This window comes from Pan troglodytes, chromosome 20 (genome assembly GCF_028858775.2).
Source record: "Pan troglodytes isolate AG18354 chromosome 20, NHGRI_mPanTro3-v2.0_pri, whole genome shotgun sequence".
Classification (NCBI taxonomy): domain Eukaryota; kingdom Metazoa; phylum Chordata; class Mammalia; order Primates; family Hominidae; genus Pan; species Pan troglodytes.
In genome coordinates, this window is record NC_072418.2 from 6975170 (window position 1) to 6998871 (window position 23702).

General features: G+C 55.1%; 1 protein-coding gene across 3 annotated transcripts; it reads left to right on the forward strand.

Annotated features, from left to right (window-relative positions):
• The first annotated feature begins 9242 nt into the window (after window positions 1–9242).
• Window positions 9243–22691, forward strand: TNFAIP8L1 (TNF alpha induced protein 8 like 1). 3 transcript variants are annotated; one of them, XM_001139186.7, is made up of 2 exons: window positions 9243–9397; window positions 21599–22496. In XM_001139186.7, the coding sequence occupies exon 2, from the start codon at window positions 21602–21604 to the stop codon at window positions 22160–22162; it is 561 nt and encodes a 186-aa protein (XP_001139186.1). In that variant the 5' UTR covers window positions 9243–9397; window positions 21599–21601; the 3' UTR covers window positions 22163–22496. The 3 variants fall into 3 exon arrangements, with proteins under 3 accessions (XP_001139186.1, XP_524063.2, XP_016790224.1); XM_524063.8 differs by lacking the exon at window positions 9243–9397 and adding an exon at window positions 9695–9927; XM_016934735.4 differs by lacking the exon at window positions 9243–9397 and adding an exon at window positions 10695–10768 and having other exon boundaries at window positions 21599–22691.
• Window positions 22692–23702: the final 1011 nt, after the last annotated feature.

The following is a 23702-nucleotide window of genomic DNA, read 5'->3' on the forward strand; positions in this document are numbered from 1 at the left end:
ACAGGCCGGATACAGTGGCTCACGCCTATAATCCCAAGACTTTGGGAGGCAGAGGTGGGCAGATCACTAGATGTCAGGAGTTGAAGACCAGCCTGGCCAACATGGTGAAGCCCCGTCTCTACTAAAAATATAAAAATTAGCCAGGTATGGTGGCAGGCACCTGTAATGCCAGCTACTTGGGAGGCCGAGGCAGGAGGATCGCTTGAACCCAGGTGGCAGAAGTTGCAGTGAGATCATGCCACTGCACTCCAGCCTGGGCAACAGAGCAAGGCTCTGTGTCAAAAAAACAACAAAAAAAAATAGGCCATGCGTGGCAACTCACACCTGGAATCCTAGCACTTTGGGAGGCCAAGAGAAGAGGATCACCTGAGGTCAGGAGTTTGAGACCAACCTGGCCAACATGGCAAAACCCCATCTCTACTAAAAATACAAAAATTGGCCGGGCGTGGTGGCTCACACCTGTAATCCCAGCACTTTGGGAGCCAAGGCGGGCGGATCATCTGAGGTCAGGAGTTTGAGACCAGTCTGGCCAACATGGTGAAACCCTGTCTCTACTAAAAATACAAAAATTAGCCGGGTATAGGGGTGGGCGCCTGTAATCCCAGCTGCTTGGGAGGCTGAGTTAGGAGAATGGCTTGAACCTGGGAGGCGGAGGTTGCAGCGAGTGGAGATTGTGCCATTGCACTCCAGCCTGGACAATAAGAGCAAGACTCTATCTCAAAAAAAAATATAAATAAACAATAAATAAAAATACAAAAATTAGCCGGGCGCAGTGGTGCGCACCTGTAATCTCAGCTGTTCAGAAGGCTGAGGCAGGAGAATCACTTGAACCTGGGAGGCAGAGGTTGCAGTGATCAGAGATCACGCCACTGCACTCCAGCCTGGGCAACAAGGGCGAAACTCTGTCTCAAAACCAACAACAAACAAAAACCAAAACAAAATATGACTTCAGAGAGTGTTTGGCGTGGTATGAAATAACCTGGAAGCCCAGTTGCACAGTGACCCCTTTGAATATCTGTTCTGTCTTTCTCAAGTCTCAACTGGGTCCTGCCAGGGGCGAGGGGTCGAGGGAGTGGTTGTAAGTCTCTCCCACCTGTCATTCCTTCCATCACTACGGGATCCATTTAAGTCAATCAGACTAAATTATATTTTCAGTTACCTTCAATCTATGGTGAGAGAAGCTGATTTTCCTTTCACCTTTGTGAATTAAAAAAAAAAAAAGATTATTATTTATTTTTTTTTTTAGAGACAGGGTCTCATTCTCTCACCCAGGTTAGAATGCAGTGGTGCCATCACGGCTCACTGCAGTCTGAATGTATTGGTCTGTTCTCACACTGCTATAAAGAACGTCCCTGAGATTGGGTAATTTATTTATTTATTGTTTGTTTGTTTATTTATTTATTTATTTATTTATTTGAGATGGGGTCACACTCTGTCGCCCAGGCTGGAGTGCAGTGGCGCGATCTCAGCTTACTGCAACCTCTGCTTCCTGGGTTCAAGTGATTCTCCTGCTTCAGCCTCCCGAATAGCTGGGACTACAGGTGCGTGCCACCAAGCCTGGCTAATTGTTTTGTAATTTTTAGTAGAGACGGGTTTCACCATGTTGGCCAGGATGGCCTGGATCTCTTGACCTTGTGATCTGCCCACCTCGGCCTCCCAAAGTGCTGGGATTACAGGCGTGAGCCACCGTGACCGGGTAATTTATAAAGGAAAGAGGTTTAATTGACTCGGTTCCTCATGGCTGGGGAAGCCTCAGGAAATTTACAATCATGGTGGGACAGGAAGCAGCCTTCTTCACAAGACGGCTGGACAAAGGAGAACTTCAAACACTTATAAAACCATCAGATCTCATGACAACTTACTCGCTATCACGAGAAGAGCATGGGGGAAACTGCCCCCATGATCCAATCACCTCCCTCCCTCAACACGTGGGGATTACAATTCAAGATGAGATTTGGGTGAGGACACAGAAGCAAACCAGATCACTCGGCCTTCCAGGCTCAAGTGATCCTCCCACCTCGGCCTCCTGAGTAGCTGGGACCACAGGCGTGCACCACCACATCTGGCTAATCTTTGCATTTTTTTTTTTTTTTTTTTTTTTTGTAGAGATGGAGTCTTGTTATGTTACCCAGACTGGTCTGGAACTCCTGGCCTCAAGCGATCCTCCCGCCTCAGCCTCCCAAAGAGCTGGGATTACAGGCAAGAGCCACCGTGCCCGGCTAAAAAAGATTTTTAAAATACATTGACTGATATTTCAGATGTGAGGTTTAAAGGAAAATAGATAACTGTGGATATGGGGAAATGGAAGAAAAGATGAGAAGCCATTGGCACGGATTTGGGAAGCATTACCTGTCTCTTACACATGGGGAAACAGAGGCCCCGCCATGACCATGACTCACCAGGTGGGCTGAAGGTCTTTCTTCAGGAGGAGAGATGAAGGAGCTAGAAAAGGTTTCATCGGTTGGCTGCGGGGGCTCACGCCTGTAATCCCAGCACCTTGGGAGGCTGAGGCAGGTGGATCACTTGAGGTCAGGAGTTTGAGACCAGCCTGGCCAACATGGTGAAACCCATCTCTACTAAAAATACAAAAATTAGCTTGATGTGGTGGCATGCACCTGTAATCCCAGCTACTCGGGAGGCTGAGGAAGAGGAAGGAGAATCGCTTGAACCCGGGAGGCAGAGGCTGCAGTGAGCCGAGATCATGCCATTGTACTCCAGCCTGGGCGACAGAGCAAAACTCCATCTTAAAAAAAAAAAAAAAAAAAAAAAAAAAAGAGCGTTTCATTAGCATTCCCCTATCCCTCTGTGAGTGGTTTTCTCCCTCTCCCTTGCTCATCCCGAGCTGATTAGAGCAAGTGCTCTATGAAGATCTCCAGGGAACAGCATCCCAGGCTATGGGCACCATGCATGCAAAGGCCCTGGGGCAGGACCACACCTGGCATGTTGGAGGAATAGCAAGGAGGCCCATGTGGCTGCAGTAGAGTGAGCCAGGGGTAGAGAGGGAGGAGGGGAGGGGAAGGAGGGGACGGGACAGGTCGCGCGGGCCGTCATGGGCTGCAGGAAGGACTTGGGTCTTGACCTTGAGGGAGGTGGGAGCCATAGAGGGCTGTGGACAGAGGAGGAACAGGACCTGAGTCAGGTGCTCACAGGTACCCTCTAGTGGCTTTGCAAAGAATGCACTGAAGAGGCAGGGCAGTGGCCAAGGAGAGACCAGTCCAGCTCTCAGCACATGCTGTGTGTCTCCGGGGCAAGGGAAGTCACTCTATGGGCTCATTTTCCTTATCAGCTAAAAGGGGAACTTTAACAGCAGGCAGAGACTCAGATAATGAGCAGAAGGAGCTCGCTGCCTGAGATTCAGGCCAGGCGTGGGGCTGCTGAGTTAATACTTTTAACAGGTTAGGATTCTGCTCACCACACTCCGGGAGGTGGGAAGATGAGTTCAGCCACACCCCCAGCTCAGGCTCTGATGAAGTCACCGTGACAGATGGGTAAGTGTGAGGACAGCTGTGGGAATATTTCCCACCTGTGCCCTGTGCCTCCTGCAAAGATGTAGATGAGCAAATCAACCGGCATTTCACAGTCAGACACAGCTCTCAGCACACCGCGCTGTCTAGCAGCCCTTCCTGCAGGAAGCCCTCCCGGATTGCCTGGGCCCTGTGGGGTCTCCCTGGAAGCTGTGGCAGGGGTGGGGGGTATTTCAGGGAGATAAGGAGCAGAGAGGCTGGCTAGACCGAGCCATGGTGAGGAAAGACAGGGCGGATGACAGAAGTGCTCCACGGGTGAAGGGACATGCTGGGCCATCAGCCACATAAGTCTGATTTGAATCCTGACCCAGATTCCCACTTGCTTTGTGGACAAGTCTGCTCCCTTCCTGGGCTTTGTTTTCTCAACCACAAATTGAGAAAAGAAATCTCATTTGATTGCTTAACACTCATTTAAGTGAGCACCTACTGTGTGCCAGGCCCTGTTTTGGGCACCATGAACATGGCAGGAGAAAAATGGGCCCAGACCTGCTCTTCCAGGACCCTCAGTCCGGTAGAGGACCTGAATGTATCACTGAGCTGTTAAAATACAAGGTGTTAGGGCTGGGCACAGAGGCTCATGTCTGTAATCCCAGCACCTTGGGAGGCTGACGCAGGCGGATCACTTGAGGCCAGGAGTTCAAGACCAGCCTGGACAACATAGTCAGACTCCACCAAGATGGGGGTTGGGGGGAGAGAGAGAGAGAGGAGGGGAGAGAGAGAGAGGAGAGAGGAGGGAGAGAGGGAGAGAGAGAGAAAGAGAGAGAGAGAGAAATGTCCTTGCCTAGTCTAGAGGGGCTTCAGGCACAGTTTGATCAAGGGGCCCCAGTATTCAGTCTCCTTCCCGGACTTAGCTCTGTTCTCCTCCCCTGGCTTCTGCCACAAGGCAGATCTCATACCAGTCCTTAGCAGATCCCAGCTGGTATTTCCCCAGGCTGGTGCTGCCTCCTCTGTAGTTCTGGACTAAGCCCTGGGGCTGGCTCTCATCAGCCCACACTGAGTCATGTCCTGTAGCAGCTGCTCAGAACCACAGACATATCTCCCTGTTTTGGGGCGTTCTCTCTGCCCAGAGCTAAGGTTCCTGGGAGTAGTCCTTTGTCAATGCTGGTTGAACATGGGGGGATAAACACCCCAGCTTTTCTGATCTCTGGGTGCGGCAATTCTCAGCTGTTTTCTTTCTTTTTCCTTTTCTTTTTCTTTTTTTTTTTTTTCAGACAGTCTTGCTTTGTCACCCAGACTGGAGTCCTGCGGCACAATCTCGGCTCACTGCAACCTTCGCCTCCCAGGTTCAAATGATTCTCCTGCCTTAGCCTCCTAAGTAGCTGAAACCACAGGCCCTCACCACCACGCCTGGCTAATTTTTGTATTTTCTGTAGAGGTGGGGTTTCACCATGTTGGCCAGGCTGGTCTCGAACTGACCTCAAGTGATTTGCCCGCCTTGGCCTCCCAAAGTCCTGGGATTACAGGCGTGAGCCACCGCGCCCGGCTGCCGGTGTCATTGAGGCCATCAGACAATGCAAGAGTGCTGAGTCCCAGCACCCTGTCCTTGCAGTTTTACAAATCTCTGAATCTGCTACGATCACTGCACCCATCTTCCAGATGCAGTCACTGAGATTCCAAAAAGTGAAGTTTCCTTTCCTGCCCGGGATGACTAAGGACTCTCTATCCCCAGGGGCAGCAGCAGATCGGGCTGCCCTCTCCCCAAACACACCCACCCACCCACCCACAGGGGCACACACGGGCACACACGCGCCGTCTACCTCCCCAGACACCCGGCTGACACAGGCTGGCGTCTGCACGGCTGACACTTGTAAATCCACCCTCCTTCGGGGGCAGGCTGGCTCCTTCTCTGGCAGCAGGAAGTAGAGGGAGTTGGTTTAGTGGTTGGGGGGAAAGGAGTGCGCCCCTGACCCCATGCCCAGCCCCCGACCCCAGGGAGGGTGACAGCCCCTCCCTCTCTTCCAGTGACCTTGGGAAAGTTCCAGGAGGCCCCCGGGCCTGGACTTTGAGAGGTGAGCGCTCCAGCAAGATTCGCTCCCCTCCTTCTGTCCCTGCTCTGGGCCCGCCCACCCACTCCCTTTCTCAAGTGGCCTTGGAAAGGGTCTTGCAGAGACAGACAGATGGGCTGGGGACAGATGGCGGACGTGTAGGAGTTACCACTGGGAGAGGGGTAAGGGGGAGGGGAGTGCGTTCTGGCCCCCAAGACGAGTCCCACAGGCTCCTGCAGAACAGAATAAGCCGCCTCCTTCAAGCCCCTCAACTGGGATATCATCGTCCCCCCGCAACCAGGATCCCATCACCCCATAAACGGAGTCCCATCCCCCATCCCAACCAGGGTCTCATCATCCCCGCAAACGGAGTCCCATCGCCCCCACATTCAAGGTTCCATAGCTCCCCCAAACGGGATCCCATGGCACTGGGCCGCGGCAGAGGCCCGGAGAAGAGGGTCGCTAGCTGCAGGTTGCACAGCCCGGCAGGGTGCGAGGCCTGGCCTGGGGTTGCGGGTGACTCTGGTGGGTCTAGGCTCCGCGGGCAGACTTGGGCCTGGAGACCCCGCCCCGCACGCAGATCCCGCCCGCCCCGGCCGCGGGTTCCGGGGAAGCGAAGGCGCCAACAGCCCGGGCTGTGGGCAGAGCGCGCCCTCTGCCGGGCATGATCGGAAACGGCGCGGCGGCGACTCCTGGACCCTCGGGACTCCGGACCCGACTCCCACCCGGCTGAGCTTTACTGGGTTATAGAACCCCCAACACTGGATCGATCCCCGACCTCCTAAGGAACCGCGACACTGGGCTGAGCTCCCGCCTTGGGCTAAACCTCAATCCCAGTAGAGCTGGGACCTGGGCTGACACCCCAACTTTGGATAGAGCCTCTGATCTGTCTTTGAGCCCTGGTCCTGGGCCAAGCCTCAAACTCCAATAGAGTCTCCATCCACCTGAGCTCCCAACTCAGGGCTGAGCCCCCCTCTAGGCTGAGGTCTGATCCGGAATAGAGCCTGCGACCCCGTCTAAATCCCGACTCTGGGCTGAGCCTGGACCCTCGATAGAGTCTCCAACTCTAGGCTGAACCCTAACCCTGGGCTGCACCCTTACTGTAGACAGAGCCCAATCCCAGCAGAGGCCCTATTCTCACTGAGCCCCATCACCCAGTAAGCCTCCATTCCTGGCCAAGATCATCCCTCCCCCACCCCTAACACCCCACTGAACCCCAGCCCTCCCGAGTCCCAACCTTCTTATCTGATACAGAAAAGAGACCAGGTGTGGTGGCTCTTGCCTGTAATCCCAGCGCTTTGGGAGGCAGAAGCAGGAGGATCGCTTGAGGCTAGGAGTTCGAGACCAGCCTGGGCAACATAGTGAGACACCCCCTATCTCTATTTAAAAAAATAAAAATTAGCCGAGCTTGGTGGTGCACACCTTCTTGGGAGCTGCTACTTGGGAGGCTGAGGCAGAAGGATTGCTTGAACCCAGGAAGTTGAGGCTGCAGTAAGCTGTGACTGCACCACTGCATTCCAGCCTGGGTGACAAATCGAGACCCTGTCTTAAAAAGAAAGAAAGAAAGAAAAAAGGTGAAATCACGCTAGGCTCAGATGCCTCCAGTCCTCCTGCCCTGATGGGGAGACCCCCTTGATGCTGAGGTTGCGAGAGGAACTGTACACACCACACCAAAGTCAGACCTAATCAGGTCCTAATCCCATCTCTGCCTCATCTGGCTGTGTGGCCTGGAACCCATCCCTTCCTCCCTCTGGGGTTCCATTTTGTCATCTGTGAAATGGGACAGTCACTCCTGACTCTACCACCTTGTGCCTGTGTGACCTCAGGCAAGTTACTTCCTCTCTCTGGGCCTCAGTCTCCTCCTCCAAAATGAAATAAGAAGGTGTTTTGTTTTGTTTCTTGAAACAGAGTCTCGCTCTGTCGTCCAGGCTGGAGTGCAGTGGCGCGATCTCGGCTCACTGCAACCTCTGCTTCCTGGGTTCAAGTGATTCTCGTGCCTTAGTCTCCCAAGTAGCTGGGACTACAGGCGTGCACCACCACTCCTGGCTAATTTTTTCATATTTTTGCTTTATTTTTTATTTTTTAAGATGGACTATTGCTTTGTAGCCCAGGCTGGAGTGCAGTGCCGCAATCTCGGCTCACTGCAATCTCTGCCTCTGGGGTTCAAGCAATTCTTGCACCTCAGCCTCCCGAGTAGCTGGGACTACAGGCGTGCACCAGCACGCCCAGCTAATTTTTTTTTTTGTATGTTTTATTTTTTGAGATGGAATTTTGCTCTGTCGCCCCGGCTGGAGTGCAGTGGCCCGATCTTGGCTCACTGCAACCTCTGCCTCCAGAGTTCAAGCGATTCCCCTGCCTCAGCCTCCTGAGTAGCTGGGATTACAGGCATGTGCCACCACACCCGGCTAATTTTTGTATTTTTAGTAGAGACGGGGTTCCACCATGTTGTCCAGGCTGGTCTCAAACTCCTGACCTCAGGTGATCCGTCCACCTCGGCCTCCCAAAGTGCTGGGATTACAGGGGTGAGCCACCGGGCCCAGCCAAGGAGATATTTAACTTACCTTTGCCTCCTGAGGCCTGTGCCTCGGTCTTCCTGAATCCCGTGTGCAGGTCAGGACACACAACAGGCCCTCAACAATTTGTTGTCTGGCTTCCTGGAGGAAGAAGCAGCGAGGTTGCTATGGGCTCCCTAGGCCCTAGCTGCAACCGGGACCCAGAGTTGGGGCTGCAGGGCGGAAATGGTGCTGCAGGGGACCTGGGAGCAGCTCCAGGGCCTGGTTCCCAGGACTCACAGCTGCATCCTCCCCGGGGGACCCCAGCTGGCGCTGCGCAGCCGGGAGGCTCCTGTGTGTCCTGCAGGCTCATTCCTACGGAAATCGAGGCTGGACCTGGGGATCCTCTGATGAGGTCTCCAGGAGCCCTCCACCTCACCCCAAAGATTTATCTATAGCCCCACAACCCTGGGTTAGATTCATCCCTTCTGGTGGCACAGAAATCTGTATTTTTAAAATTTTAACTTATTTTGATCTTCTTCTTTTTCTTTCTTTCTTTCTTTTTTTTTTTTTTTTTTTTTTTTTTTTTTGTAGAGACAGGGTCTCCCTAGGTTGCCCAGGCTGGTTTCAAACTCCTGGGCTCAAGGGATCCTCCTGCCTTGGCCTCCCAAAGTGCTGGGATTCCAGGCGTGAGGCACCACACCTAGTTGGAATCTGCATTTTTAAATGGACTCTCAGATCTTTCTGACGCGAAGGGTTCCCCGAGGCCGTACTTTGAGAAACACGCTTCTGCCGAAATTCCTATTACCCAGGTGGGTAAACTAGCCCCAGAAGGAGGAAGGGGCCCGTGCAGAACCACGTGGTTGGTCTGTTTTGCCTTTTGGCTCTCTGGTCTCTTCCTGTTGGTGTCTCTGTGCCTCCCTCCCCAGGTTCTCTGTCTGTCTCGTACTCTTATCTCTTCCCTTTTCTGTGGCCGGCACCCCCACGACGGCCTCGCCCCCGCATCCGGGCCCCTTCGCGATTCCGGAGGAATCCCCCAGAGCCGCCTGACCCCGCCCCCAGGCTCCGCCCCTTCCCCCCACTTCCCCCCCGTCGCAGTGCCCTGCTCCCATTGGCCTTTTCGTACATTGCCCGCCCTGTCATTGGCTAATCCGGAGCGCTCGGCCCGCCCCCATGCCTGGCAACTCTCCGGTCCCTTCCGCGCGGGCGGGGCGAGTGGAGGGCGTGGCCTGCCGAGGGGCGAGGCGAGTGGAGGGCGGGGCCGCGCTGCCCGCCCCGCCCCGGCCCCGGCCCCGGCTCCGGCGCTGCTCCCACCGCCGCGGCAACGGCCCCGGCCCACGGAGGCGGCTGGACGGACCCCCGACGGTTGGACGTACGGACTCTGCTTCGAGAGCAGGTGAGCGAGCAGTGCCGGGGCGCCCCCCATTTCAGCGCATCTCGGGGGCCACCTGGCCGCCCTCTGTCTCTCCCGTCCCTTAATGCTTCTGCACCCCACCGCCTGTCCGTCTACATTCCTGCCTCAGTTTCCCTCTGTCTCTCTGTCACTCTCGCTGTATAGGTTAGGGGGAGACAGATTGAGTCTCAATTGCCCCCCTTGGCGTGGGGCTCTGCTCTGGGACCAGCACCCCCATCCCCCATGTGGACTCTAGTGGACTCTGCCCCCTTTAACTGTAGGGCCGCAGGTGCTCAGGCCAGATTCCAGAACCCTGAGGGCATTCCAGGGGGTGGGCAGCTGGGCCAGCCGTGCGGAGGTGGGCATGACTGTAGCTTCTAGCTAAACCAGGCATCGGTCCAGGCATCGGTGGCGGGGAGCCAGGCCTAGGCCAGCCCGGGCCCACCCAGACTGGCCCCTAATGAGCTCCCAAGTGGCCTGTGGGGACTTGGCCTCAGTTTTGCCAGCTGTGAACTGGGACCGTCGCTGCTAAGGTAATTGGCAGGTGATCTGAAGGACATCTGCCGCCTCCTGGCCTTTTCTGTGAAGTCGAACTAGGCCCATTTCCTGGGATGGGAAACTAAGGCCTAGAAAGAGGCCAATGCTTCCAATGTTTGGCCAGGGAAGTGGGGACAGAGGCAGGACAGAATCTGTTTTCTCTGCATCCTCACATTTCCCAGCACCTTCTCTATGGAGGGGGGAAGGGCTGGTGGAGGAGCAGCCCCAGGTGTAAACAGGCCGCCAGAGTTTATTTCCTGAGCCAGTCCCAGCTCAGCTGGAGGCGATGAACGCCTTGGGAGGCTCCAGCGGGGCCAGCCCAGTGGTGGCGGAGCTTGGACCAATCTAGATTTGAGCTCTGCCACCCGCATGATATCTTGAACCAGTTTTTCAATTCTGCGGAGCCTCAGTTTCCTCATCTGTAAAACAGGAGTGGGTCATAACTCCCCGAGTTGAGGGCTGCTGGGGGATCAGATGCAGGAATACAGACCCTGCTCATAACCCGCCTGACTCTCGCTGTGGCTCTGCCCCAGTCACACTGGCCTCCTCCTGTTTCTCCAACACCCCAGGCGAGGTCCTGTCTCAGGGCCTTTGCATGGGCTGTGCCCTCTGCCACTACGGCAGGTCCAAGGGCGCCAGCTTTGAAACATAACAAGCTCCCTGGATGGGCCGGGCCCAGGACCTGCACAGGCAAGGGCTGGGAGGGGCAGAGGAGGGGCCGCTCAGGGACGCTGTACCTATGGAAACGGTGAACAAAGGGCTGTCTCCAGCCACACAAACACCTGGGTGAATCGGGCACTGGCCAGAGGCTGGAGCAGCCTGGGATACAGGTGGTGGGTGAGTGTCTGGACCCCTGCAGGGAATATGGGGCCAGGGGGGCACTTGAACCCTGCTCCAGTGGTGGGGCGGCTCTGCAGACGGGTGCAGGTCTGAGGTCCCGCGGTATGGCCCCTCCCACTGTGTGGCCTTGGACCGACGGTCAGGTGCCCCCAGAGCCTCAGTTTCCTCATCCCCGTTCCCCCAGGGGTCAGCCCAGGTGGGCGAGGGGTCTTTTGATTGCTTGACAATTCAGTATGGTGGGTTCCGGAGGCCTCAGTGTCCCTGTCTGTCCAATGGGGCCACGAAAGGGTGCCTTGAGGACAAAACTCCAGCCATTGACAGGGAAACACTCCTCCCAGAGAGAAGTCAACGCTAAAAAATGACTCACACTTGCCCAGGTACAGCTCAGGTGTTACAGACGGGGAGGGGGGCAAGGAGGCAGAGCGAGAGGCAGGAACGGTCCAGTTCCACAGCATGCCTGCCCCTTCCCAGCATCTCCCGACACCCCTCAGCAGATGACCTCCCTGGAATCACACCTGCTCGAGCTTTGACGCAGGGACCTCTGGCAGAGTTCTTGGGATCTTGTAAATCCCCAGCTTCTAGGCCTCAGTTTCCCCATCTGTCCAATGGGGCTGGTCATCTCCTTTTTCTTGTGGGGCTGAGATAACTGGGGGGAGGGAGGGTGCTTTGAGGGGTGGGGGAGATTCAGCAAGATATTGTTAAAAGCCCGAGGAGGGGATTACAGGACACAGTACTTCTAGAAGCTTCCTAAGGCTTCGATCCTTCCCCTCTGGGGTGGGCTCTGGGAGAGAGGAGACTTGAACCCCAAATGTGCCATTGACTAGGATGAGGAAAGGATTGCACTAGGTTAAAGGCTGGGTTCAAATTCTGATTCTGCCACATCACTGCTTTATAAACAGGCAAGCTCCTGACCCTCTCTGACTCAGTTTCCTTATAACCAAAAACTTGCAGTCCATCTAGAGAATTTCCCAGCCTTGGCAACATGGTGAAACCCTGTCTCTACTTAAAACAAAGAAAAAAAAATTAGCCAGGTGTGGTGTCGCAGGCCTGTAGTCCCAGCCACTCTGGAGGCTGAGGTGGGAGGATCACCTGAGCCCAGGGAGGTTGAGGCTGCAGTGAGCCGAGATCATGCCATTGCACTTCAGCCTGGGCGACAGGAGTGAGACCCTGTCTCAAAGAAAAAGAAGAGAATTGGCTGGGCGCCGTGGCTCACGCCTGTAATCCCAGCACTTTGGGAGGCTGAGGTGGCCAGATCACCTGAGGTCAGGAATTCGAGACCAGACTGGCCAAGAGGGCAAAACCCTGTCTCTACTAAAAATACAAAAATGAGGCGGGCGTGGTGGTAGGTGCCTGTAATCCAGCTACTCAGGAGGCTGAGGCAGGAGAAACACTTAAACCCAAGAGGCAGAGGTTGCAGTGAGCCGAGATTGCACCACTGCACTCCAGCCTGGGTTGACAGAGTGTGAGACTCCATCTCAAAAAAAAAAAAATTAAAAATATACACATAAAATAAATAAAATAGATGGGGGATCTGGGAGGGCTTCCTGAGGAGGGGCCATGTAAACCCAGACCTGGATGACAAGAAAGAAACAGCCATGTGGAGACCTGGGGGAAGAGCAGCTCAGGCAGAGGGCACAGGTTGTGTAAAGGCCCTGGGGCAAGATGGCGCCTGGCATGGTGGAGGAGCAGCAAGGAGGCCCGTGAGGCTGGAGCAGTGAGGAGGAGGAGAGAGGGAGGAGGGGAGGGCAGGGAGGGGACAGGGCAGGGTGCGCAGGATCTTATGGGCTGCCAGGAATACTTGGCTTTGACCCCAAGGGAGGTGGGAGCCATGGAGGGTGGTGGGCAGGGGAAGGATGGAACCTGAGTCAGGTACTCACAGGCACCTGTTGGCTGCTACAGGGAGGACAGATGGGGGGCATGGGGATAGGTGGTGCTGAGGGACGAGGGGACCAGGATGGAGGCTGTGGGGGAGATAAGAAGTGGGTTGCGTTAGGCCAGGCAGGGTGGCTCATGTAATCCCAGCACTTTGGGAGGCTGAGGCAGGTGGATCACCTGAGGTCAGGAGTTGGAGACCAGCCTGACCAACATGGTGAAACCCCATCTCTACTAAAAATACAAAAATTACCCAGGCATGGTGGCACGTGCCTGTAATACCAGCTACTCAGGAAGCTGAGGCAGGAGAATCACCTGAACCCAGGAGGCGGAGGTTGCAGTGAGCCGAGATCACGCCGCTGCACTCCAGCCTGGGCAACAGAGTGAGACTCTGTCTCAAAAAAAAAAAAAGTGGGTTGCATTGGGACACATTTAGGGGCTGGATGCACCTCCTGCCAGGTGATCCTAGGCTTCTCTGCACTCTAATAATTTATTGCTTGGGCTGAGGCAAGCCTGTCCCCTCCTCTGCAGAATCATGGGCTGTGGGTACCTGATAATTCATGTTTGGCCCTCGAACCCTTTCTCCAGTGGAAATCTGGCCACAGTGGAAAGTGTCCAGGCTCCCCACCACAACCCAGCAGGCAGCTGGCCCCTGCCCATCCATGGGTGGTCCTGAGGGTTCTGGGGAACCCAGTTTGAGAACAACTGATGTCACCCCCAACTTGGGCCAACAGATTCCCCTCTCTCTTTTGCCATAACTAAAATGGACACTGGCGAAGTATGGCGGCTCATGCCTGTAATCCTAGCATTTTGGGAGGCCGAGGCAGGAGGATAGCTTGAGCCCAGGAGGAGACCAGCCTGGCCAACATGGCAAAACCCCATCTCTACTAAAAATACAAAACTTAGCCAGGCATGGTGGCAGGTGCCTGTAATCCCAGCTATTTGGGAGGCTGAGGCAGGAGAATTGCTTGAACCAGAGAGGTGGAGGTTGCAGTGGGCTGAGATCGCGCAACAGAGCGGGACTCCATCTCAAAAAATAAATAAAAAATAAAATTGGCCGTTCACGGTGGCTTATGCCTGTAATCCCAGCACTTTGGGTGGCCGAGGCGGGTGGATCACCTGAGGTCAGGAATTCGAGACCAGCCTGACCAACTTGGAGAAACCCCGTCTCTACTAAAAATACAAAATTAACCGGGCGTGGTGGCACATGCCTGTAATCCCAGCTACTTGGGAGGCTGAGGCAGGAGAATCACTTGAACCCAGGAGGCAGAGGTTGCAGTGAGCTGAGATCACGCCATTGCACTCCAGCCTGGGCAACAAGAGTGAAACTCTGTCTCAAAAAAATAAAATAAAAATAAAATAAAATGGACACTGGCCAAGTGTGGCAGCTCACGCCTGCAATCCCAGCACTTTGGGAGGTCAAGGCGGGAGGATCACTTGAGCCCAGGAGTTCGAGACTAGCCTGGGCAACATAGCAAGACGCCATGTCTACCAAAAAAAAAAAAAAATTAACCAGGCATGGTGGCACATACCTGTAGTCCCAGCTACTCAGGAGGCTGAGGTGGGAGGATCACTTGAGCCCAGGAGGTCGAGGCTATAGTGAGCTATAATGGTATCACTGCACTCCAGCCTGGGCAACAGAGTAAGACCTTGTCTTAAAAAAAAACGAATAAATAAAAATAAAATGGACACCGGCTTGCAAGTCCTGAGTCATGGATTTTTTTTTTTTTTTTTTTTTGAGATAGAGTCTCACTCTGTTTCTCAGGCTGGAATGAAGTGGAGCTCACTGCAACCTCCGCCCCCCAGGTTCATGCGAGTCTCGTGACGCAGCCTCCCGAGTAGCTGGGATTACAGGCGTGTGCCACACACGGCTAATTTTTGTATTTTTAGTAGAGATGGGGTTTCACCATGTTGGCCAGGCTGGTCTTGGACTCCCGACCTAAGGTGATCTGCCCGCCTCGGCCTCCCAAAGTGCTGGGATTACAGGCATGAGCCACCACGCCCAGCCTGTGAGTCATGGGTCTTAAAGGGCTTGGTGCAGTGGGACCCTGGGAGTTGGTGGGATGAGGCCTGGGATCACTGGCCTCGGCGGGAAGAGGCCTGAGGCCCCCCCTGGGCCCCCGGAGTGCAGCCGGGGCTGAGACAAGACAGATGGAGCAGCTGGCGTGGACCTGCGGAGCAGATCCATCAATTATTGACACTCTGTGAGGTGCATGAAGAATTCATGGGACAGGGGTGGGGATGGCAGGGACTTGTGACATAATTGCAGCCAGCTCACCAGAGCCACCTCCTGTGTTTTCAGGAATTTTGCCATCTGGTAGTTAAACGCAGCCATTATTTAACGTGGGAGAATATAAACTTATAGTTAAGGCTGGGCGTGGTGGCTCCCACCTGTAATCCCAGCAGTTTGGGAGGCCGAGGTGAGTAGATCACTTGAGGCCGGGAGTTAGAGACCAGCCTGGCCGACATGGCCAAACCCCGTCTCTACTAAAAATACACAAATTTGTATTTTTGTACAAATGCAAATACACCAGCTGGGTGTGGTGGCACGCACCTGTAGTCCTAGCTACTTGGGAGGCTGAGGCTGAGGCAGGAGAATCGCTGGAATCCGGGAGGCAGAGGTTGCAGTGAGCTGAGATTTGGCCACTGCACTCCAGCCTGGGAGACAGAGCAAGACTCCATCTCAAAATACATACAAACATACATACATACATAAACTTATAGTTAAATAAAGTACATTTAAGCCAGGGGTGGTAGCTCACACCTGTAGTCCCAGCACTTTGGGAGGCTGAGGCAGGAGGATCCGTCTCAAAAAAAAAAAAAAAAAAGGAATATAGGGAGCAGGGGAAGAGTCAAGGGAGCCAGGGAGTTGGTGCCTGGTCACCCATTTTGCAGATGGGAGAGCTGCCCCCGTGCATGGGGCCTGCCAAGGGTCACAGCAGGGAGACCTCAGAGCTGTGGACAGACCTGGACAGAGGCTGTGGACAGGGCTGAGGCCTCCTGGCTGTTCCTGTAACAAGCGTGACACAGCCCTGCCCCAGGGCCTTTGCACAGGCTGTGCCCTTTGCCTGGAGCATCTTCCCGCAGACCCTGTCATTGCAGGCCCAGTTCAACCGGCCCAGCCTCTCCCTAGAGAGGCCCTCCTGGTTACCCTGAACTTCATCCCCCACCCCCGTGGCCCATATCTCTCTTCCTGAAATTAACTTGTTTGTTTCTATTTATTGGTTACCGGCACCTCCTCCTTCCAGCAGGGGAACAGTTTTTGCACCCAGGCTGGAGTGCAGTGGAACAATCTCGACTCCCTGCAACCTCCACCTCCCAGGTTCAAGCGGTTCTTCTGCCTCAGTCTCCCGAGTAGCTGGAATTACAGGTGCTCGCCACCACGCCCGGCCGACTTTTTTTTTTTTTTTCAGTTGAGTCCGGGTCTCACTATGTTGGCCAGGCTAGTCTTGAACTCCTGGCCTCAATTGATCCTCCTCCCTCTGCCTCCCAAACTGCTGGGATTACAGTTATGAGCCACCGCATCTGGCCAATCATTGTTTTAAAGTGTACAATTTATAACCAGAAAGTTATGTGACCATCATAAATTTCTGGAATCTCTAATTCCAGAACATTCCATTACCACTCACCCCAAAAAAACCTGGTTCCCAATTTAGCAATCGCTTTCCATTTTCCCCTCTTCCAGTTTCCAGCACCCGCGAATCCGCTTTCTGCCCTTGTGGACAGGCCTCTCCTGAACATTTTTTTTTTTTTGAGATGGAGTCTCGCTCTGTCACCCAGGCTGGAGTACAGTGACGCGATCTTGGCTCACTGCAAGCTCCGCTTCCCGGGTTCATGCCATTCTCCTGCCTCAGCCTCCCGAGTAGCCAGGATTACAGGTGCCTGCCACCGCGCCCCGCTAATTTTTTGTATTTTTAGTAGAGACGGGGTTTCACCGTGTTAGCCAGGATGGTCTCGATCTCCTGACCTTGTGATCCGCCCGCCTCGGCCTCCGAAAGTGCTGGGATTGCAGGCGTGAGCCGGTGCCCGGCCCTTCCTGAACATTTCATAGAAGTGGGATCACACACTGTGTGGCCTTGTGTGTCTGGCTTCTGTCACTGGGAATGATGTCCTCAAGGTGCATCCACGCTGGAGCTTGTGTGTGAGCCTCGTTCCTTTTATGGCTAGAGAACATTCTATTGTTTGGACCGATCTCATTTTGTTTATTCATTCACCCATTAATGGACATATGGACATTTGAGTTGCTTCCACTTGCAGGCTACCCTGGGTCACGCTGCTGTAAACTGTGACGTGCAAAACAAGTGTTTGCGTGGTGTATGCTTGCGTTTCTCTTGGGTAGATCCCCCAAAGTGGAATTGCTGGGTCCTATGGTAACTGTGTGTTTAGATGTCTGAGGAGCCGTCGGACTGGGTTTTTTTGTTTTGTTTTGTTTTTTTGTGATGGAGTCTCGCTCTATCACCCAGGCTGGAGACCTCGGCTCACTGTCACTGCAACCTCCACCTCCCAGGTTCAAATGATCCTCCTGCCTCAGCCTCCAGAGTAGCTGGGATTACAGGTGCCTGCCACCATGCCCAGCTAATTTTTTTTGTATTTTTAGTAGAGATAAGGTTTCACCATGTTGGCCAGGCTGATCTCAACCCTTCACCTCAGGTGATCTGCCCACCTCAGCTTCCCAAAGTGCTGGGATTACAGGTGTGAGTCAGTGCACCTGGCTTTTTTTTTTTTTTTTCCTTTTGAGACAAGGTTTTGCTCTGTTGCTCAGGCTGGAGTGCAGTGGTGTGATCCTAGCTCACTGCAGCCTTGACCTCCTGGGCTCAAGCGATTCTCCCCCTCTCAGCCTCCTGAGTACCTGGGACCACAGACCCGTGCCACCATGCCCGGCTAATTAAAAAAAATTTTTTTTTTGTAGAGATGGGATCTCGCTATGTTGCCCAGGCTGGTCTTGAACTTCCCAGTTCAAGCAATCCTCCTGCCTTGGCGTCTTAAAGTGTTGGGATTACAGGTGTGAGCCACCTCGCCTGGCCCAGATGATTTTGTAATGAGGAGGCAGCTTGGGGTCTAGAAAGCCAGGGCCTTAGCAAGGCAGGGATGGGATCTGTTTTGATGCCTGCTGTATCCCCAGTGCCTCTGTGGTCTCTTCTGCAAAGCAGGCAACCTGGCCAGTACCAGGTGGGAATGACGAATAGGCACAGGTCGCTGGCTCAGGACACTGGGGTTTGGTTACAAGCTTCTGCCCCAGGACAACTGGTGCTCCATAAATGCTCGTTGAGCCACTGAATGGGTGTTAACACCTGAATCCCAGAAGCTGTAGCAGGCTGTGTGTGTTTGTGACGATGGCGGGGTGCCCTGGCATTTGGAGGGCGATGCCCCTAGGCCCCAGGCAGTCCCTAGGAAGGCCCCTGCCCTGTAAGGGCTGATGCGGCAGCTACACCGCCTCCTGCAGGAAGGAAGACCCAGGTTTATTTTGGTCCTCGGCCTGTTCCCCTGGGAGAGCAGTCATCCTCCTGTCTGGCTGCCTGGATGGGAGCGTTTCTGGCAGAACAATGGGTCAGGGAGGAGGAAGGGGAAGGCCAGGCAGCTGGGCCGCCCCAGGTGTCAGCAGGTCCCGGGGCTGCCCCAGCCGTCTTAGGAGTGTGGGGGCCAGGAAGGGAGGCCACAGCTGCTTGCCCCCCATCCCTCTTCCTGTTGGCCTTGCAGGGGACGGGGGTTGCTCTTGGGAGCCCAGGCCCTTCCTGAATCTGTAAACAGGCCTGACTCCCCTCCGGAATCAACTTCTTCAGCCTCAGGACTCACAGATGGGAAAGTCAAGGCCCAGCGAGGGGCACAGCCCTGCCTGGGGTCACGCAGCTCCCGAGATGGGCAGAAAGATGTGGGCTCCAGGGCCGATGGGGTCCAGGGGCCTCATCCCCAGATGCAGAGAAAGGCCTTTTCCTTTTCGAGTCCCCTCGGTTTATTCATCTATGAACTGGGGAGGCTGGACCCAGGGGTTCGGGAGTTTCCTCTTAGAATCTGCAAACATCCTTTTTTTTTTTTTTTTTTGAGATTGAGTTTTGCTCTTGTTGCCCAGGCTGGAGTCCAGTGGTGTGATCTCAGCTGACTGCAACCTACGCCTCCTGGGTTCGAGCGATTCTCCTGTCTCAGCCCCCAAAGTAGCTGGGACTACAGGTGCCCACCACCATGCCCAGCTAATTTTTGTATTTTTAGTAGAGACGGGGTTTCACCATGTTGCCCAGGCTGGACTCGAACTCCTGACCTCAAGTGATCCTCCCGCCTCGGCTTCCGAAAGTGCTGGGATTACAGGTGTGAGCCACCGCGCCCGGCCAGCTTTTTTTTTTTTGCACAGGGAATCTCACTGAGATAGAACTAGGTCTGCAAGTTCACAGAGCTGAGGTGGGCACGGAAGGGCGGAATTCCAGGCAGTGGTTGCAGCCTCTCGTCCAGAGGAAGCTCACAGCTTAGGGGGCATTGCGGTTTGGTCACAAGCTTCTGCCCCAGGACAAAGTTCGTTCCGATCTTCCCCATATTTCAGATGGGGAAACTGAGGCACATTGTTAAGTTGCTTGCTGCAGAGGCCAGAGCTGGGAGCAGGCCCTAAATATCAGGGTTGCCCTCTAAGACTCACGGCCAGTTGAGGGCGTTAGGTGGGGAAGGCACAGGGAGTTGGGGTTCAAGGGCGTTGAGAGCCAGTGGTTACTGTATTGCTGTGTGGTCTTGGGGAAGTGGCTCAGCCTCTCTGAGCCTTTGTGGTCTCTTCTGCAAAACAGGCAACCTGCCTAGTACATGGTGGCGATGACAAAGTGGGCACACATCGCTGACTCAGGGTCTGCCACGTGGCACTGAGTCAACAGCACCCCTCTTCTGGCCTAGGCCTGTGCAGAGCCAGGGTCTGGTGACCGAGGTCAGAGGGCAGGGGCGGCCCATCCAGTAATTCCCGTGCCTGCCCTGACCTCAGAGGGCGGCCGAGGGTTTGGAACTTCTCCCGGAGTCTGAACTCACACAAAGACCGGCTTTGTGGGGGCTCCTGGGGTAGGTGGGTGCCTACATGGCATTCCAAGGCTGGCAGCCTGGCGCTGGGGTGGGAGTGGAGGCTGAGCAGGGCCTGGGGCAGTGAGAGAGACCGGGGGCGGGTCTCAGGCCCTCCCTCCTCCCCCAGTTCTTCCACACTCCCCTCTTCATTCAGCAGATGTTTCTGGAGTCTGCAGGGACACCGTGGATAAGGAATTGGGCCTATGACCTCCCCTGCGGCCTGGGGTGAGGCAGACCCGTTGGGGTGCAGAGCTGGGGAGCAGAGGAGCAATGGGGATGCCTGGGGAACCTGCGGCTCAGAGGAGGCAGAGACTTGGGGGCCAAAGTGATGGGGATGTATAGTTTACCAGGGAAGAGGCAGGGGCTTGGGGGCCAGGCTTTGGGGGGTGTATAGGAGTTCACCAGGGAGGAGATGGGGCCTTAGGGTATTGAGGTCCACAGGGAAGAGTCAGGGCTCCAAGTGAGGTGTGGAGCTCGGTCCTGGGAGCTTTGAGGAGCTGTCAGCTGGTTCTCAGCAGGTAAGGGCTATGCCCTACTCTGAGATTTAGGAAGAATTCCGGAGCTGCAGGAAGGAGGTGGGTGGAGGGGGAAGCTCCAGGGCTGGGGAAACTGGGCAGGCTACAGGGCAGGGTGGACAGAGAAAAGGAGCAGACAGGGACAGGGGGATGGTTCTGCAGTGAGAGGCCTGGCCCTTATGCCTCGAGAGCTGGCCAGGCTCTCACCTTGGCCACCTCCCCTGTCCCAGCCTGGACGGGGGCTGTCCAAGTCAATGTTTCCCTGTTGGAGGAATCATCGGAGCCATGCCTTCCCAGAAACCCCACAAATGGCCCCCTGTGAACCCATCACCCCCTGGCTCACTCGGGGCTGAAGGCCTTGGACATGCCTGTTATAAACCCTGTCGGGGGCCAGGTGTGGTGGTGGGTGCCTGTAGTCCCAGCTACTCCGGAGGCTGAGGCAGGAGAATGGCGTGAACCCAGGAGGCAGAGCTTGCAGTGAGCCGAGATCGCGCCACCACACTCCAGCCTGGGCAACAGAGGGAGATTCCATCTCAAAAAATAGTAATAATAATAATAAAATAAATAAATAATAAATAAACCAACCCTGCGGGGGCAGTGGGACTGCAGGCACTGCCATAGTAATGGGGCTCCTCCACCCTGAACAGCCCCGGGTCTGGGGCTCACTTGGAACCCCACCTCATGGAGCTGTGGGGTGAGGGTGAGGAGTGTTGAGCTGGACCTAGGGGGATGGAACGGAACCCCCTGTAACAATCACCTTGAGCCCCTTCTCAGCTCATAGCAAGGATATGATGGGTTTGAGGGCTGGCATCAGGCCCTACAGATAGTGGGGTTTAGAAGGGCCTTCTCTGTTTGTTTATAATAATCATCATAATAATAAATAAAAAATAAAATTTTTGATTTTTTTTTTAGAGGTAGGGTCTTGTTATGTTGCCCAGGCTGGTCTCAAACTCCTGGCCTCGCAATTCTCCTGCCTCAACCTCCCAGAGCACTGGGACCACAGGCATGAACCACAGGCTTGAATTATAGGCTGCAGTGCGGTGGCATGGTCTTAGCTCACTGCAACCTCCGCCTCCCGGGTTCAAGGGATTCTCCTGCCTCAGCCTCCCAAGTAGCGGGGATTGTGGGCACCCACCACCAAGCCTGGCTAATTTTTGTATTTTTAGTAGAGAGAAACATGGGTTTCACCATGTTTGCCAGGCTGGTCTCGAACTCCTGACCTCAATCTCAGGCGATCCGCCTGCCTAGGCCTCCCAAATTGCTGGGATTACAGGCGTGAGCCACTGCGTCCGGCATGACACTTTTTAAAGAAACAGATTCCATTAGGCCCTCTGGGGTCTGTGGTGGTGTTACCTCTTCTGTGTGAGGAGTGCCCCAACGTGCAAAACTGAGGGCTGGTCTGTGTCCCCTGCAGGCCATGGACACCTTCAGCACCAAGAGCCTGGCTCTGCAGGCGCAGAAGAAGCTCCTGAGTAAGATGGCGTCCAAGGCAGTGGTGGCCGTGCTGGTGGATGACACCAGCAGTGAGGTGCTGGATGAGCTGTACCGCGCCACCAGGGAGTTCACGCGCAGCCGCAAGGAGGCCCAGAAGATGCTCAAGAACCTGGTCAAGGTGGCCCTGAAGCTGGGACTGCTGCTGCGTGGGGACCAGCTGGGCGGTGAGGAGCTGGCGCTGCTGCGGCGCTTCCGCCACCGGGCGCGCTGCCTGGCCATGACGGCCGTCAGCTTCCACCAGGTGGACTTCACCTTCGACCGGCGCGTGCTGGCCGCCGGGCTGCTCGAGTGCCGCGACCTGCTGCACCAGGCCGTGGGTCCCCACCTGACCGCCAAGTCCCACGGCCGCATCAACCACGTGTTCGGCCACCTAGCCGACTGCGACTTCCTGGCTGCGCTCTACGGCCCCGCCGAGCCCTACCGCTCCCACCTGCGCAGGATCTGCGAGGGCCTGGGCCGGATGCTGGACGAGGGCAGCCTCTGAACCCCGGGGCCGCCCGACCGTGCCCCTCGCGCCTTTTGGGGCTCTCCTGCTGGGCGCGGGTGGGGTTTGTGGGTTTTTTTCCACCTCTTTTCTCCCAATCGGACTCCGGCCAAACTCCCCTAGACAGATGGGTGACCTGTCTCCTTTGAGAGGATGCTGAGGCATCTGTAGCAGCTGTTTCAAACACCAATGTCACCTCTCCTCCTGGCCCCCGCCCAATGGGGAGAGGAATTTGGGGCCCTACTCTGGGGACCACCTTTCACCCGTTTGTACTTTCTGGGCCACGCCGACCCCTGGGTCGCTTGATGTAAAAGCCAAAAGCTGCTGCCTCCCACTTGGATCATGTCGCCTGGGATTTTCATCCCCTCGCACAAGGACTAGGGGTTCACATGGTGAACTGGGGGAAGGGAAGTGTTTGTTAGGGGGCAAGTCGCGGCACCCCCCCATCCATAAACTCAAGTCCTAACCCCCAGGACCTCAGAAGATGATCTGATTTGGAAATAGGATCATTACAGATGGAATTAGTTCAGATGATCTCATCTTGGAGTAGGGTGGGCCCCAAATCAAGGACTGGGGTCCTTAAAAAAAGGGGGCCTGGGGCAGGGCGCGGTGGCTCACGCCTGTAATCCCAGCACTTTGAGAGGCTGAGGCGGGCGGATCACGAGGTCAGGAGATCGAGACCATCCTGGCTAACACGGTGAAACCCCATCTCTACTGAAAATACAAAAAATTAGCTGGGCATGGTGGCACATGCCTGTAGTCCCAGCTACTCGGGAGGCTGAGGCAGGATAATCACTTGAACCAGGAGGAGGAGGTTGCAGTGAGCCGAGATTGTGCCACTGCACTCCAGCCTGGGTGACAGAGCAAGACTCTGTCTCAAAAAAAGAAGCGGGGGAGTGGGGGATTGAGGCCAGGTGCAGTGGCTCACTACTGTAATTCCAGCACTTTGGGAGGCCGAGGCAGGAAGATTGCTTGAACTCAGGAGTTCAAGACCAGTCTGGGCAACATGGTGAGACCCTCGTCTCTACAAAAAAAAAAAATTATCGTGGTGGGCCGGGCGTGGTGGCTCACACCTGTAATCCCAGCACTTTGGGAGGCTGAGGCGGGCAGATCACAAGGTCAAGAGATCGAGACCATCCTGGCCAACATGGTGAAACCCCGTCTCTACTAAAAATACAAAAATTAGCCAGGCATGGTGTTGCGTGCCTGTAGTCCCAGCTACTTGGGAGGCTGAGGCAGGAGAATCGCTTGAACCTGGGAGGCGCAGGTTGCAGGGAGGCGGAGGTTGCAGTGAGCCGAGATTGCACCACTGCACTTCAGCCTGGTGACAGAGCGAGACTCGTCTCAAAAAAAAAAAAAAAAGTGACTGTGGTGGTGCACACGTATAATCCCAGCTACTTGAGAGATGACGAGGGAAGATCGCTTGAGCCCAGGAGTTAAGAGGCTGCAGTGACCGATGATCATGCCACTGCACTCCAGCTTGGGTGAGAGTGGGACTCTGTCTTAGAAAAAAAAAAAAAAAGTATTTGCACACAGACAT

Bases quoted from the DNA above. Each gene is read 5' to 3' on its own strand.
- TNFAIP8L1 (XM_001139186.7), top strand. From the start codon at position 21,602: ATGGACACCTTCAGCACCAAGAGCCTGGCTCTGCAGGCGCAGAAGAAG.